The sequence below is a fragment of the Pongo abelii genome, chromosome 18 (assembly GCF_028885655.2).
Source record: "Pongo abelii isolate AG06213 chromosome 18, NHGRI_mPonAbe1-v2.0_pri, whole genome shotgun sequence".
NCBI lineage: Eukaryota > Metazoa > Chordata > Mammalia > Primates > Hominidae > Pongo > Pongo abelii.
The window spans coordinates 69,193,012-69,208,447 of record NC_072003.2 but is presented as its reverse complement, the minus strand read 5'-3'; the positions used below and the strand labels follow the sequence as shown (position 1 = coordinate 69,208,447).

At 37.0% G+C, this 15,436-nt stretch overlaps 1 protein-coding gene across 6 annotated transcripts in view; it reads right to left on the bottom strand.

Moving 5' to 3' along the window:
• Positions 1-1,726: 1,726 nt before the first annotated feature.
• The window catches only part of NFAT5 (nuclear factor of activated T cells 5), a 141,375-nt gene continuing 127,665 nt past the window's right edge, over positions 1,727-15,436 (bottom strand). For 4 of the 6 annotated variants that reach the window (XM_054533172.2, XM_063717094.1, XM_054533171.2 and 1 more), the window contains 4 exons: positions 15,265-15,413; positions 12,105-14,589; positions 10,971-11,214; positions 1,727-9,980 (listed from right to left, as the gene is read on the bottom strand). In XM_054533172.2, the coding sequence (XP_054389147.1) occupies positions 10,979-11,214; positions 12,105-14,589; positions 15,265-15,413 (2,870 nt within the window). In that variant the 3' untranslated portion in view covers positions 1,727-9,980; positions 10,971-10,978. Of the gene's footprint in view, positions 9,981-10,970; positions 11,258-12,104; positions 14,590-15,264; positions 15,414-15,436 lie in introns of those variants that run through there. The other 2 variants (NM_001374188.1, XM_054533173.2) reach the window with 2 other exon arrangements.

The window sequence follows — 15,436 nt, the reverse complement described above, 5'->3', positions numbered from 1 at the left end:
AGATCAGTATTTTGCCCACATAAGCTTTTTTTGGAACCAAAATATATAATTTGATATTTATACTTATTACATTTCTTTTGGTTATTGCTCATTTTCAGTGCCATTGAAGTCAATAAACACCAAAATACAACTTTTATTCTTTTTTTTCCTTTTCTTTTTTTTTAGACAGTGTCAGTCTCTGTTATCCAGGCTGGAGTGCAATGACATGATCATAGCTCACTGCAGCCTCAAACTCCTGGACTTAAGTGATCCTCTCACCTTAGCCGCCTGAATAGCTGGGACTATGGGCGCATGCCAACATGCCTGGCTAATTATTTTATGTTTTGTAGATACGAAGTCTCACTTTGTTGCCCAGGCTGGTCTTGAACTCCCGGGCTGGCTCAAGTGGTCCTCCTGCCTCGACCTCCCAAAGTGTTGGGATTACAGGCATGAGCCACCATGTTTGGTAAGGCATACTGTATTTAGAACAGCAGCACTGTTAAAAAAAAAAAAATATATATATATATATATATATATATATATATATATATATATCCTCCTAAGTAACAACTCATTTAGATATATATATATATAGATTTGGATGTATTAAGAATTGTCACTCCTTCACAGAATCAGCAGATACTGTCTATATTTGATAAGAAGGTATAAGTATACTGTCTAAAGCAATGTCTTTTACGATTCAGTTAGACACCATATTCATGATACCCATGTATCTGTATTAGCATTTATTATTTTTCTTTTTAAATATTTTTCTTCTTTTTCCTTTCATTTAAACATTTAAAAAAATAGAGACAGGGTCTTGCTATGTTGCTCAGGCTGGTCTCCAACTCCTGGCCTCAAGTGATCCTCCTGTCTTAGCCTCCCGAGTAGCTGGGATTACAGAGGCATAAGCCACTGAGCCCAGTGATTTAATATTTTTCTTTAATTTGACTCACTTTTTCCCTCACTCTGGTAGGTAGACACATTATTTTTTATTTTTTAGACAGAGTCTTGCCCTGTTGCCCAGGCTGGAGTGCAATGGTACGATATCTGCTCACTGCAACCTCCGTCTCCCAGGTTCAAACGATTCTCCTGCCTCTGTCTCCCAAGTAGCTGGGATTACAGGCGCCCGCCACTATGCCCAGCTATTTTTTGTATTTTTAGTAGAGATGGGGTTTCACCATGTTGGCCGGGCTGGTCTCCAACTCCTGACCTCAGGTGATCTGCCTGCCTCAGCCACCCAAAGTGCTGGGATTACAGGCGTGAGCCACTGAGCCCAGCCTATATTTTTTTTCTATTACACATCAAAACACTTATACATGTAAGTTTAAAAATAGTGTTTATCCACGTACCACGGGTAGTTGTGTACCATACTCTGATATGCACTAATTTAGAGATGTAGAAATACCACCAAAAGAATAAACAGATTGTTTTTGGGCATGGGACTGAGGGATGGGGAGACTTGGTTTTCATCAAAAGCACCTCCATGTATATGTATTGCTTTACTAAACATGAAACATTTAAATTATACGTAAAACAAAAATTCTGTCACACTGAGTCACTTATACTCTGCCTGGCAAAATGGTAGGCACAAAATAACTACTCAGAAATATGTCCATATTTCACACCTCCTCCCTAATGATTTTATAATTTCAGCCATATACTCGTGCTGCTCAAAACTGTCATTCATGCACACAATTCCATTCACAAAGTTTGAGGGAAAAAAAGACAGCTATCCACTGCAAAATGAAAACTTTCAGTGTTTTATTTTTGACTGCAGCTGTTTACAGAAATATAGTTGCGAGTATACAAATGTTCCAATAGAAGCAAAATATCTTTTTAATATTTAACAAGTTATCACAGATAGCTAAAAACATAGATGCAAATGAAATTCCCCCAGAGAACAAACTGAAAATATCTGGTATCAGTGCTCTGAAATCCCAACTATGAAAGCCATATACACAAAAATGTAACCCTTATATCACTGCAGGACAATGGAAGAAGGCAGTTCAGTGGTTGATCAGTGTGCTCAAGCAAATAAAATTAAATAAAAATTTAAAATGGCAGAATGGTAGCTAAACCACTTGAGAACAGATTAATGAAATTATTGGTGGTATACTTAAAACACTAAGTAAAAGAAGTGAATTAAACTCAAAGTTGTCAAAAAATTAGCAACTACTTGGAGCTTATCAATTAAAAGGAAACAAGGTAAGCAGATACATTCATTAGATCAAAAGAAATTAGATCAAGTTCACTGGAATCAGTCTGTAACTACTCAAGTCACAATGACTTCAGTGCAGGACAGTTTTTTACTGGACACAGAAGTCTGATTCCAAGCCCACTCTTCAACAGCTGAGATTTTGTGTGCGTGTATGTATGTGTGTAAGTGTGTGTATATGTTGTCCTGAGGTTCATCAGCTAAAATAATAATAAGCAATCCCTACAAAATATTTCAAACCAGGCAAATGACTTCTGGAAGAGAGAGAAAGGAAGGGGAGGGGGAGGGAGAATATGAGTAAGCAAGCAAGGTCATATGGTTAAACATGGAATTGTTTAAAGGAGGTATTACAGGTGGGAGTCAAATAGAACTGTGGTAGAATGCTTTGGGTACAGGAATATGTTATGCAATAAAGTGAGGAAGAGAAAAAGGGAATAAGAAGGGAGGAATATAACTACAGCAGCTCCCAACAGTTTGCCTATGTATTTGCCAGCACCAAAATTTGTAGAGTAAGCCACTTACATTTCCACTGCTAGTATTAAGGAAAGACAGCAGTGGTGATTTTTATAAAGTGAGTATACATTTATTTTTATTCTGATATGTGAATTTTTCTTTCACGAGTTAATTAACTGGTAATTTGTAAACAGTGGGAAGAAGATTAGAACAATTATGGAGGTACTGAATTACACAAGTAGATTAAAATGAAATCAATCAATCTACCTATCTTGTGGTTAGTTTATATTTACCGTGATGCATACACTTGAGAAAGGAGAAATGCCCAAATTCTATAATGCATTATCTTGTTTATTATTTATTTTAGTAAATAATTCTTGTCTGAAACATAAGCTCCAAGGATAGCTATATCTCTACTGATAGCCTAGTTCTTATACAAAGCAAGCTACTTTTGAAGAAGTTTTACCTATTAAAAAAGTAAGTTAAGGTGCCATGTTGACCTGGCCAGCCATCTTGTTTACTATCTCAGATACAAATATAAATACAAGGAATGATGATTTTGTTCTGAGGGTTGGTCTAGCCAGAGCAAAACTGTGGTCTGCTGGTAAAGTACTAGGCAATGAAAAGAAAGCTTGTATTACACTGCCCATAATGTACCCATTTTATGGATAAACAGGAGACTTTAGCACCGGTCAATTATATTAGCTACTTAAATGTCATAACAATTAAAATAAACATAGAACATTGCACCTATATATTTAAATCAGTCATTTAATGTAAACTTTTTAGTAAGTGGTAGGAAAATGCCAAACTAAATTAACTGAATTATCAAGAATTAGACTAATTGTGTATGTACATAAAATACACTACATCTCTCTAGGCAGTACTGAGAATAAACTTTTGCCAATAAAAGATTATCGATAACCAGGTTAAGCAGAATTTACATGAAGAACCATGTATAACTGTATCAGTCTGAGTGGAAGAAAAACTCTATATCTCAACAGAGTGTTAGACCAGTGGTTCCTAAACTTTAAAGTGTGCATCAGAATCACCTGGAGGGCTTGTGAAAACAGATTGTGGGGCCCTATTCCAGAGTTTCTGACTCAGTATGTCTGGGATGGGGCCCAAGAATTTACATTTCTAACTAGTTCCCAGGTGATACTGATACTAGCTGGTGGGCTGAGAACCATACTCTGAGAACCACTGGTTTGCACATACTACACATGTAGAAAAAGATGTATTGTAATGTTCTTATATACATGGCACAAAATATATAGAAAGACAACTGGTTTTAATGAATTCCCAAACATGTAGGTTAGCAAGCTGAATGTTTCTAAAATGTGATGTTTCTAAAATGATGTGCTAAAGCATAATTATTTCCCCTTATAGTAAATTACATTTCAAAGTCTTAAGTCCTATACAGTCATTTTAGAAAAATCCATATAACATTTATACCAAGTTGGCTATCCAAAAGAAAAGGGACATAACATTCTAAATAGTTAAGATGAATTCATTAGGAAGGAATCATCACTATACAGCATTCTTGGCTTCTTTGGAATGATTAAAGTGCATAATATCAATAGGGTATTAAGAATATTGCATAAAAGTTTGCAGTCCTCAGTGCCACTAACAGTCACAGAAATACTAGCATGGGGAAAGCAGCCCTATCCCAAAGGTAAAACTATCCTGACCTGTTGCTGATGGCCCTTTCTTCAAGCACCACCGCTGTGGTAAGGAGCTGGAATAGAGGCAAAATTAACAAAAACCAAGGCACTCCATCTGACTGTATCTGATCAAAAGGAATTTATCTTAGGTCTGGAGGGACTCAGATATAACTTTTTTCTCATTTCCTTTGACACTTTTTTTCTACGTAAATTCACTGAGGATAGACAAGAAGTACACTAACATAAACAACTTTGCCCTCTCTAGTTAAAAAAAAGTGACATAATCAGGCTTTACCTAAACTATGTTTTAGTGATTTCTTTCCATCTAATTAACATCAGAGAAAATGCTTTCAACATTTTCTTCCTGAAATTTACACACATCTGTGTGCATGGAGTTTCACAGATGCTAAAATTCTCATCAGTATTCAGGTAAGACCTACCATTAGCTGGTTGAGATGAAGACAGATTTAATTTATATAGAGCCTGAACAGTCTAATTCTGTAATCTTTTACCCTCTCCCAAAGAAACAATTCTAGCAATGTACCTTTTCTTTTATTCTTAAGCCAAAGGGAAGAAATGGAGAAAAGAAGGTTTAAATTGAAAAAGTGAAAGCTGGGACCTGTTGAAACTATTTATGTGTTTTTGGAAATAGTGAAAAATGAAATTATAAATGATAAAAAGGCACTTTTCCATAGCATTTGATCTAGATATAAAATATTAATTTAAAAAATTTCCTGAAAGAGAAAGTAAAAACATAATTTTATTAATAAATGAGGCTAGAATGGCATAAAAATAAATGGGGATTAAAGAAGTAATTAGGCCAGATGTGGTGGCTCATGCCTGTAATCCTAGCACTTTGGGAGGCCGAGGCAGGTGGATCACTGGAGGTTAGGAGTTCGAAACCAGCCTGGCCAACATGGCAAAACCCCGTCTCTACTAAAAAAATACAAAAAAAATTAGCCGGGCCTAGTGGAGGATGCCTGTAATCCTGGCTACTCGGGAGGCTGAGGCAGGAGAATCGCTTGAACCTGGGAGGCAGAGGTTGCAGTGAGCCAAGATCGCACACTGCTCTAGCCTGAGAGAATAGAGCAAGACTCCGTCTCAAAAAAAAAAAAAAAAAAAAAAAAAGAAGTAAAGTAACTAGAGCACTGGGACCATCCACAAATGATATGGTAGATATTACTCTGATATTTACTACATTATGAGCATTATCTCTACAATTTTGCTGTAGTGACACAAGCAGAGAAGAAAACCTCTTTTTAATACATGTTATGAGATTCTACTAACCCACTTACTAGGGTATATACTCTGAGTTATTTTTCTAACCTATGGTCTTTCTTCATGGAGTCCCTCCACACAGTCTAAGGCATGCAGATATAAGACAGCTGTCTTGGTTAGGGATAAAACCTATGGTCATAAAGCAGAGGAAAGCTAATTAATTTAAAAAATCAATTAGGAAACAGATATTGGAACAGAAATCTTCACCAGAAAAATGAAAAATTGTAAGATTACTATTTCTGGTGAAAATGTATAACCATGGTGAATTTGAGACTTTAATTATTAAATCATTTTATCCTGGTCATTACTTGTTGATGCATCTACCTGAAACAAGCATTTATAAAGGCTTAAATGGTCAAAAGAATTATCTTAGTTCTGGAGGGACTCAGATACAACTTTCTCATTTCCTCTGATACTATTTTTCCTAGGTAGATTAACTGAGGTTCTGATGGGCAAGAAATGCACTAGAATAAAATTCCAAACTACAGCACATGTGATATTACAAAAAATAAAAATAAAATAAAAGGCAAGGGAGGATGGATGGAAGGAAGGAAGGGAGAAAGGAGGGAGGGAGGAATAACGGAAAGAGAAACGAAGAAGGCAGGGAGGAGGGGGAGAAGGAAGGGGAGAAGGAAGGGAAGAAGGGAGGCAGGGAGGGGAGGAAAGGGAGGGAGGAAGGAAAGTCCTTCATTAATACTTCTTCTATAATAAAGCCCTTAAAAACTTGTTCTTTTTTTAAAACTATTTGTTTTAAAACAGATTTGCATTGGCTAAATAACATGATACTTTGATCATAAAGGTAACATGATCAAGCTTAGAGGCAAAATATGACTTTGAATTATCTTCACCCATGTTGGTGTGGATATATAATGGAATGACAATAAGGAATCACACACACACATACACACACACACACAGAGAGAGAGAGAGAGAGAGATAAGCTCCAAGCATTAATGTAAGTTGCTGAAAGCAAGAACAATTAAATGTAACAATATAAAGAAGAAAAGGTGGCTCACAGTTTATTTAGGTCCTTCTGCCATAAATACATTTAATAAATGTTGTTTCTATGGCCTTTGCTGGCTCACTGAGTCTCTCCCATATGTAGCTATAACTGGTAACAGTAATCAGGAAATTGCATTATTAGCACAAATATCAACCACTGAGCTTCAAAGAAGATGAATACTCTTTGTAGCCAAATTGTATTTTCAGAATGTTGTACTTAACATTGACCTTTAGGGGTAAGGAACATTTAACAATGTAAAAAAAACAACAAACCTATTATTATTGAACAAGAATATGGTAGCATAGCACAGCCCTTGTATAAATAACCACAAAATTTATGAGAATAAAAATCGGGTTTTCTGCCTCCATCCGATCAAACCACTACAGTTCAGGTATATATTCTGTTCTAAACTTAGATATTATAAAACAGAAAATTGGTCCCAGTGACTTGGCATTGCCAATCAGCATTTGATAACAATAAACCTCTTGCCCACAGAAGTCAGCACACAAGCCAGTCGCCACTTCATCCACAGTGCAGTATTAACAACCATCCTAATTAGAACTTGGTGAACAGATAGATTTCTTTAGTCTCCTATGTAATTCTCTTAGAAAAAAGTTCAGAAAATTCAAAAATAACTTACAGATTTTTATTTCTACTACTTTTTATACCTGCTGGGTTTGCTTTGTCTGAAATTTCAACCAACCCTACTTTAGGGTTACAGTTTTACATTTTCAAACTGAAGCACTGGATTGTGTGGCTGATCCTCCTCATAACCTGAACTATACTGGGTAATTTTTCCCAACAGGGGCTGGGGGAGAAGAGATACACTGAGGAAAATACTTTTGGTTCAGAGAATTTATAAAGTAGCTCTGGATATTACAAGATGGGAAAAATGTTATTAAAATTACAAACATGGGTTTTCTTAGTGTCTTTATAAATAAAAAGCATAGAATACCGAAAGCCAATTAATAATAACAATAACAACAATAATAAAATATTAAATATATAGTGAGCAAAGACTGAATGGCTCATTCTTGTGAAACACCATTTGACGCCATTGCCTCAATGGGTTTCCTGACTCTAACACTTGGCTGAGTGAAAGCTCCAGCAAACACACAGTAAGCTGCCTTTAGCCCACTACTGACATCAAGGAACTGCCTGATGGAATGGCCACAGATGAACAGGTCATTTGTTTCAAAAGATACTTAAATACTCAATAAAGACATAACAAACCCCACCCCCCCTCACTGTTATCAGACGCCACGTTGTGGTAGAACATCAGACAAACTCACAAATTTACCACAAAAATGTGTGGCAAAAAAGAATAGTTTATATATATGTATATATATAAATTTCTATATTTATGCCAATGTACTCACTCAGTACAAATAGCAAAATAGTATACCATTTCCTAAATACAAAATATAGCTTTCCAAAAAAATGAAACACACATTAGATATAAACCATCCAAAACTTGAACGATTGAAAACTGTATTCAAAATTAAATGACCCAGAGTAGGTCTCTTTCTGAAAAGTTCCCTTCATATCGGCAAGAAGCCTGTACTACTGAAAACGTAATTCAATGCCTCTCAATCAGAGAGAGAAAGAAAGAAAAGGGGTGGAGGTGGAGGGAAGAAAACATGAGAAAAAAGAGAAAAAGACAAAACAGCACATTCAAAGAACAAAGGAAGATCATCACAAAAAAAAAGAAGGAAAAATCTGGCTGTGTAAACAAAACCAACACCACAATTCCACACAGTTCAACTAAATGTACAGGATAGAAGAAAAAAAAAAAAAAAAAAGAACAGAAAAGTAGCCTTCAACAATTAACAGGTTATTTTTTGTACACTTAAAAAATAAATGAAACGGACAAGGATACCAAAACATTATCTTAACACATAGAAGCCACACACACGTTGGCCTTACACTGCATTGACAGTTTTCCACATGCCAAAAGGAAAATGAGACATAAGCATGTGTCCAGACACAGGTGGTAGTGAGAAGCAGGCATCCCACGGGTGGCAAGAACACCCAAAACTGTATAACTAATGCTACAACTGCCAAGTTCTGGAGTGTGTTATTTTGCTCTTTATAGATGTAACACAAGTTAATTCTTCATTTTAAGTCAATGATACGACCCTGTAAAGCCTAAGGCTTGTGGGAACCATCAGGTAAGTGACCACTTCAAACTGTAAAGCACTGAGGTGACAAGTGAATTTATACTCACTGCAGATCAGGGAGAAGTGATGTTTCAAGAAATTTTAGTTTGCCTTTTTTTTAAATTAAAATTTATACTGTTTCCTATTAGAGGGAAAAATTTGAAGACTTCAGAACAGCACCGTTCATGGGGGAAAATGTGTTGTTTCTCAGGAATCAACTCCCAATAATTCCTAAGAGAGTACTCTCTGCCCTGTGCTGCAGGATTGCTAGGTCACCATAGATTAAAGTGGCCAAAGATGCTACAGGGTCATGAAGCCAGTAGCATATTAATAGTTCTCTAAAGTAAAGTGAAAAAGAGGTGAAAAGTAATATAGATAGATATAAAAAGGGAATACCAGCCTAAGACTGGGTTAAGAAGAAAACATTCAAATTTTTCTGTCAATTTAAACTACTGTAGGAGGATATCAGAACATAATTTATCATATATTATCCCCTTCATTTTTTACAGATAAAGATAATTATTTTTCTATGCACAGTTATGGCTAAACCCCTTAGTAGAAACCCAGAGAACTAACAACTCTGAAAAAATAAAATCAATAGCATTCCAGCTGTTCTCAATTTTATAAGTGTATCATCTGCCTTTGTGTTAAATCAAGAGTACTTTTACCTGCACATACAGTTTACTTGTTAGAATGTTACCCCTTCAGTTTCTCCAATAAAACTGAAAAAAGATTCCTTCACTTTGGCCAACAGCTGTGCCTTTTATATTGAAAAAAATCACAGCCTTAGTTATTATTGAACTTTACTTTTTTCAAAAGCCATTACTTGACTAAAACAATGCAGGAAGAAAATAATGAAGAACAAAAGTAAACATGATATATTATTTTCTAATAGCAATAATAACTGAGTGGTCCAGCCTTGAATTTAAACTGTACGTTTAAGGAAACTACGCCTAGGAAAATAATAACAATTAATTCTGCCAGCTGGAAACTCAAATAGATTCTCAGTCATCACTGTTATTAGGAATATAAAATATGAAGATGTTAACATTGGTGGTTAGTCACTGCAACAAACAGCATAGGTGTGCTCTTTTGCAGTCAGAGTAAAATCTATCAATTTACTCAAATACAGTTTTTCGTATTTTGTTTTGTTTTTAAAGTAATAATTCTCATGGAACCACAAGATCTCAGGACATCTTGGAATCAGGATTTTCTTCGTGGAATTCCTAAAAAAGAGAAAAAGTTTAATGTAACTTACTAGGGAGGGAAGCATTTATAAAGTTTCTGACACCCTGAATGATCCTAAAGTATATTATGGTACTATAAGTAAAACTTTATCATATCTGATCTTCCACAGACTTTTCTGACTCAATATTTATTTCTGGAGGAAGGGATAAATGAGGCATGATTATATCCAATATATAGTACAAAGGAAACACATTTTGCATACTCATCAAATGTTTTGTTATTCCAAGGCAAAGAAGCTCAGAGGCAGAAGGAATATCCAATATAGGTTGAATACTCCTTATCTAAAATGTTTGGGATCAGAAGTGTTTCCGATTTACTTTTTGGATTTTGGAATATGTACATATACACAATGAGATATCTTGGGGATAAGACACAAGTCCAAACATGAAATTCACTTCTGTTTCATATACACCTAAAAAGATCTATCACAGCTGAAGGGAGGTGGGAGGATCTTTTTTACCCTTGGGGACACCAAATAAACTGCATGTTGTGAGCCTGCATTTTGACTATGACCCTATCATATGAGGTCAGGTGTGGAATTTTCCACTTGAGATGTCATGTCAGTGCTCAAAAAGATTCGGATTTCAGAGCATTTTGGATTTTGGATTTTTGGACTAGGGATGTTTGGTCTGTATCTTTTTAATTAATTTATTTATTTTTTATTTTTTAGTAGAGACAGGGTTTCACCATGTTAGCCAGGATGGTCTTGATCTCCTGACCTCATGATCCACCCGCCTTGGCCTCTCAAAGTGCTGGGATTACAGGCATGAGCCACCGCGCCCGGCCTGGTCTGTATTAACTATATGACCATAAGCTATCATTCAGAATAATTTTATTCAGAGTAAAAAAGTATCATCTTATGAGAAAGCCATATTTTAAAAGATTACAACTACTATTACTTAACCTAAATCTGTTAAGAAGAATAAAATTTGATGCTTTTCAATAAGAAGTCAAAATGCAATACTTACATATCCAGTTAAAAGGAGCCAGTCAAGTTGTTCCCTTGGTTTTGCAATGAAACAAGCAAATCAATCTTTTCGATGTTCTGGTTGGTGTTTATAGAGGATGCCAGTGGAGAATTCTCTGGCATTTGCTGAGAAAGAAGTGTTGTCACAGGTGGCTGGCCCTCGTTTTGTGGTTGGCCTGGCTGACTTATGGCCATCAACTGATCAGGCAATGTAGCTGGTCCAGAGGTTAAAAGCTGACTACAGTCTGCAGAGACATTGAAAACAGAAGCTTAAAAGCTGACTACAGTCTGCAGAAACATTAAAAATAGAAGCCATCTGATTAGTAAAGATTCATGAAAAGATATTTATTAGTTGTTGGGGAAAATACATTACTGCATTCTCCTTGTATATTACTAAAAGTTAGGCACCTGATAGTCCAAGAAAAAGGTTTTCACAGTTTGGCACTGGAATTCATCTTAGGTTTCCTTTAAGCAGTCTAAAAATACAACTTTGCTTAAATATCAAAAGTCCTATATAAATTCATTGGTATATAAACATTAAAGATGAGTTTCTACCTCCTTAGAAACTACTTACTTCAATTGGCTGAGGTATTATCTGTCGTTCTGACTTCGTTTTCCTTTTAAGTTTATAGCTTAAAATGTCAAACACACATTTTTATACATTGCCGTATTTAATCCTCCCCAAATCCATGTAAGGTATGTAATATTATCACCATTTTAAATGAGAGAATTAAGACCCATAAAGGCCAAATAACTTGTACAAGATCTCATAGTCTATAGGTAATAGAGTTCTAACTACAATCTGTACTCTTAAAACAACTGTAAAGGACAGGTGCGGTGACTCACGCCTGTAATCCCAGCACTTTGGGAGGCCGAGGCCAGCGGATCACTTGAGGTCAAAAATTCAACACCAGCCTGGCCAACATGGTGAAACCCCGCCTCTAACAAAAATATAAAAATTAGCCGGGCGTGGTTGTGCACACCTGTAATCCCAGCTGCTTGGGAGGCTGAGGCAGGAGAATCACCTGAACCTGGGAGGCAGAGGGTGCAGTGAGCCGAGATCGCACCACTGAACTCTGCTTCCTTCTAATAATAATAATGACCAATTAAGTAATGAAAAATTAGAGTTTCTTACTATTTTGAATGCCAAATAAGAACATTCCTGATGTCTGCTGAGATGAGCCAGGAGAATTCTGTAGTTGGTTCATTGTGCCTCCTGCTGTGTTGTGAAATAAAGTAGCCTGTGGTTGAGGCGAAGATGTGGCTCCTTGAATTCCAGGCATGTTGTTCTGAGGGGAATAAAGAGGAGACTGTTGCATATCTTGTTGATTTATACTGGTCTGCAAGGCAGACATGGATGCTGGAGATAAGAAGAGTGTTACTTGCTGCTCTTGAGAACTAGGTGACCCTTGTACCAACTGAATCTGAGGAGAGCTATGGAACAAGGGGGTCTGTGATGATTCCGACTGGGTAGGACCTGGGTTCTGAAGTGAGGAAACTGTGGACTGACTCTGAAATTGCATGGGCTGTTGCTCTTGATTCATTGGGGCCATGTTACTTTGTTGGTGAAAAATTGACTGGTTCTGTTGCTCCTGATTAGCCATTGGATTTTGATTTGGGTTGAATATCATGTTTGGTGGTGGTTGCTTTGGAGACGCCATTGTAGCCATGGTATTCTGATTACTGAATAAAATGCTCTGTTGTTGTTGTTGCTGCTGTTGCTGCTGCTGTTGCTGCTGCTGCTGCTCCTGGGATGGAGAGTTACTCTGCATGGCAACTATTGAGTGCTGTGACTGGAACATGGTTCCTTGTTGGCTTTGAGGCATTGGATTAGGTGGAAGGGAGCCCAGGGACACCTGAGGCTGAAATAAACTCTGCTGGGGGGGTTGTGCCTGTTCTTGGGAAAGCATAGGGGTCTGGATGTGTGATATTGGAGCTTGCTGTTGGAAAGCGGCTTGTTGTTCAGTGTTTGATGTTGACTGAAGTGGAGAAATTGAGTTCGGTGCTGCAAAAAATGCTTCTTGGGCTACTGTATTAGTCTGAAGATTATTCATGGGACTCTGGGAAAGAAATATGTTGGCTGACTGCTGGTCTTGAGGAACTGAAGAGCCCTGTAACACAGCAATGGTACTTTGAGAGTGAAACATTGGAGGCTGCATTTGTTCAGAGGAGGTTGTAGAAGTCTGACTGTGGACAATAGGATTTGGACTATGAAAGAGAGAACCTTGAGTTTCCTGGGAAAGGTTCTGAGCATCGGCAATAGGATTTTGAGGATGAAAAAGTTGGGCCTGTGAATGAGAAGACTGCTGCAAAAAATTTCCAGATTGAAGTGACATCATCTCATTCCCTTGCTGGAATAAACCATTACCTTGTTGTTGGGTACCACTATTCTGAACACTCATCATACTTTTTGTGGATGAAAAAAGGTTAACTTGAGGTTGATTGTCCCCACTATGTTGCATTTGGACCATGGTCTGAAAGACACTGTTCTGAATCTGTTTTGCTTGTGTTCCAGTTTCTTCTCCATCTCCTGAACTTGATGTCTGAAACATGGTAGTGCCAGGGGTTGCAACCTGCTGTGTGGTAGTTGTAGAAGTTTCATTTCCAGAAACTGCAGGAGGAGAAGAAAACAATTCACACTGCATTTGCATATCCTCACTGGTAGACAATGCACTCATCATGTGAGAAGTCTGCTGGTAAACTGGCGACTGCTGAAGGTTTCCATTTGCTGAAGCAGTTGAAGGGAATAACTCTGACTGAATCTGGGCAGCTGCCTGGCAGATACTCTGTTGCATCTCCATCACCATTGCGGCTGAAGATTCCATCACTTGCTGTTGCTGCTGCTGCTGCTGTTGATTAGATAACGTGTTTTCAGACTGTGGATGAACACTTTCAGCTCTTCCAGGTAATAAATTATCTGGTCTGGTATGGACTGTTGGCTCTGTTGAGGAAAACATTCCAGGGCTTACACCACTCTGAATTTGACTGACTTGTTGAAAAATATCTGCACTAAGCTGCTCTTGAACATTCTCATTACCATCTGGAGCAGAAAATAAAACTGAAGATAACTGTTGCTGTGCCTCTAAAACTTGTTGGACCAAGTCAACACTTCCACTGCTGCCACTAGCAGTACTGCCTGTAAAACTCCCTGCTTGCAGCTGCTGAATAGTATTCTGAAGCTGACTCACACTATTTGGTGATGGAAAAATATTTGATGAAATCTGCTGCTGTAAAGTCTGTGCTTGTTCTTGTAGTGGTGACTGCTGCTGTTGTTGTGACGCCTCAGTCAGTTGTGACAAGTTAACCACTGTGCCATCTGACTGTAATACCTCTCTAGACTGAGTTTCTCTTGTCTGAAACTGTGTAGCCTGCTGCAATAGTGCATCGCTGTTGGGCAGCTGACTAGAAGCAGAAACTGCTGGAAAAGTACCAGGCTGTGAAATGTCCTGGGTTTGAATAGTTGTCAGGGTCTCTGGGTTGTATGCCTTGGACTGAATCTGCTGCTGTTTTTCATTTTCAGAAGGTAGGTGGGAAGATGATGGTGATGAAAAAGAGCCATTTCCTGCTATGTTTGAGATGTTTTCTAATGTTTGCTGAGTTGATCCAACTGACTTTGTAGTCTAAAAAATAAAAATCCCCAAATATTATGAATGTATAAACATTAAACAAGTTTGTAACATACATCAAAAATCACTATCGTTCTAAAAATATATGCAGGACCAGTTTTCCACTCTATATTATTATCATTTAGAAAACAGGTACAGGACTACAATTCTCCATAACATGATGTCTCATTTTCCTTGGGATATATTTTTTAAAAGTACGACAAGCAAAGATAGTCAAACAAGGAAGTAGAATAATCGGCTATTGATATGCTTAGGTGAATTAAGGATAATCAGAACACATTAATTTTATGGTTCATGAAGAGCAGGTATCAAAATATCTCAATTTTGTGGCTCCTCAGTAACACTACAGGGGAGAAGACAAGTAAAAAAAAGAAACAGAAAGTTATGGGAAAAGACTGGGAAAAAAATAAAAACATCTCTAATTCTGAAAATGCTAAAATTAGTACTTTCATTGATATCTCATATAATATATTAATTCCTCCCTTGTCAAAATGTATATTGGAAGTCACTTTGTGGGCACTTTTGCTGAAGTATAAAGCATTCCCTCTTTACAGCAAAATTCATTAAGTGCATCCAAAGTAAAAACAATGTGAAAAAAATAGGAAAAGTAAAAGACAGCAATTTTTATATAGGAGGTTAGAAGTTGGAGCACTAGTCAATATAGCTTACCTTAAAAATAGTGGAAGATCTTTTTTCTGCTGTTACTTCCATTGGAGTAACATCTTCACTCTTAATCATACTGCTTGGTATGAGTGGAGTCATCAGGGCATTAGGGATAATATTTACCTTATCTAAATTACATCCAGTAGTTTTCATTGCTGCATACACACACACAAAAAGA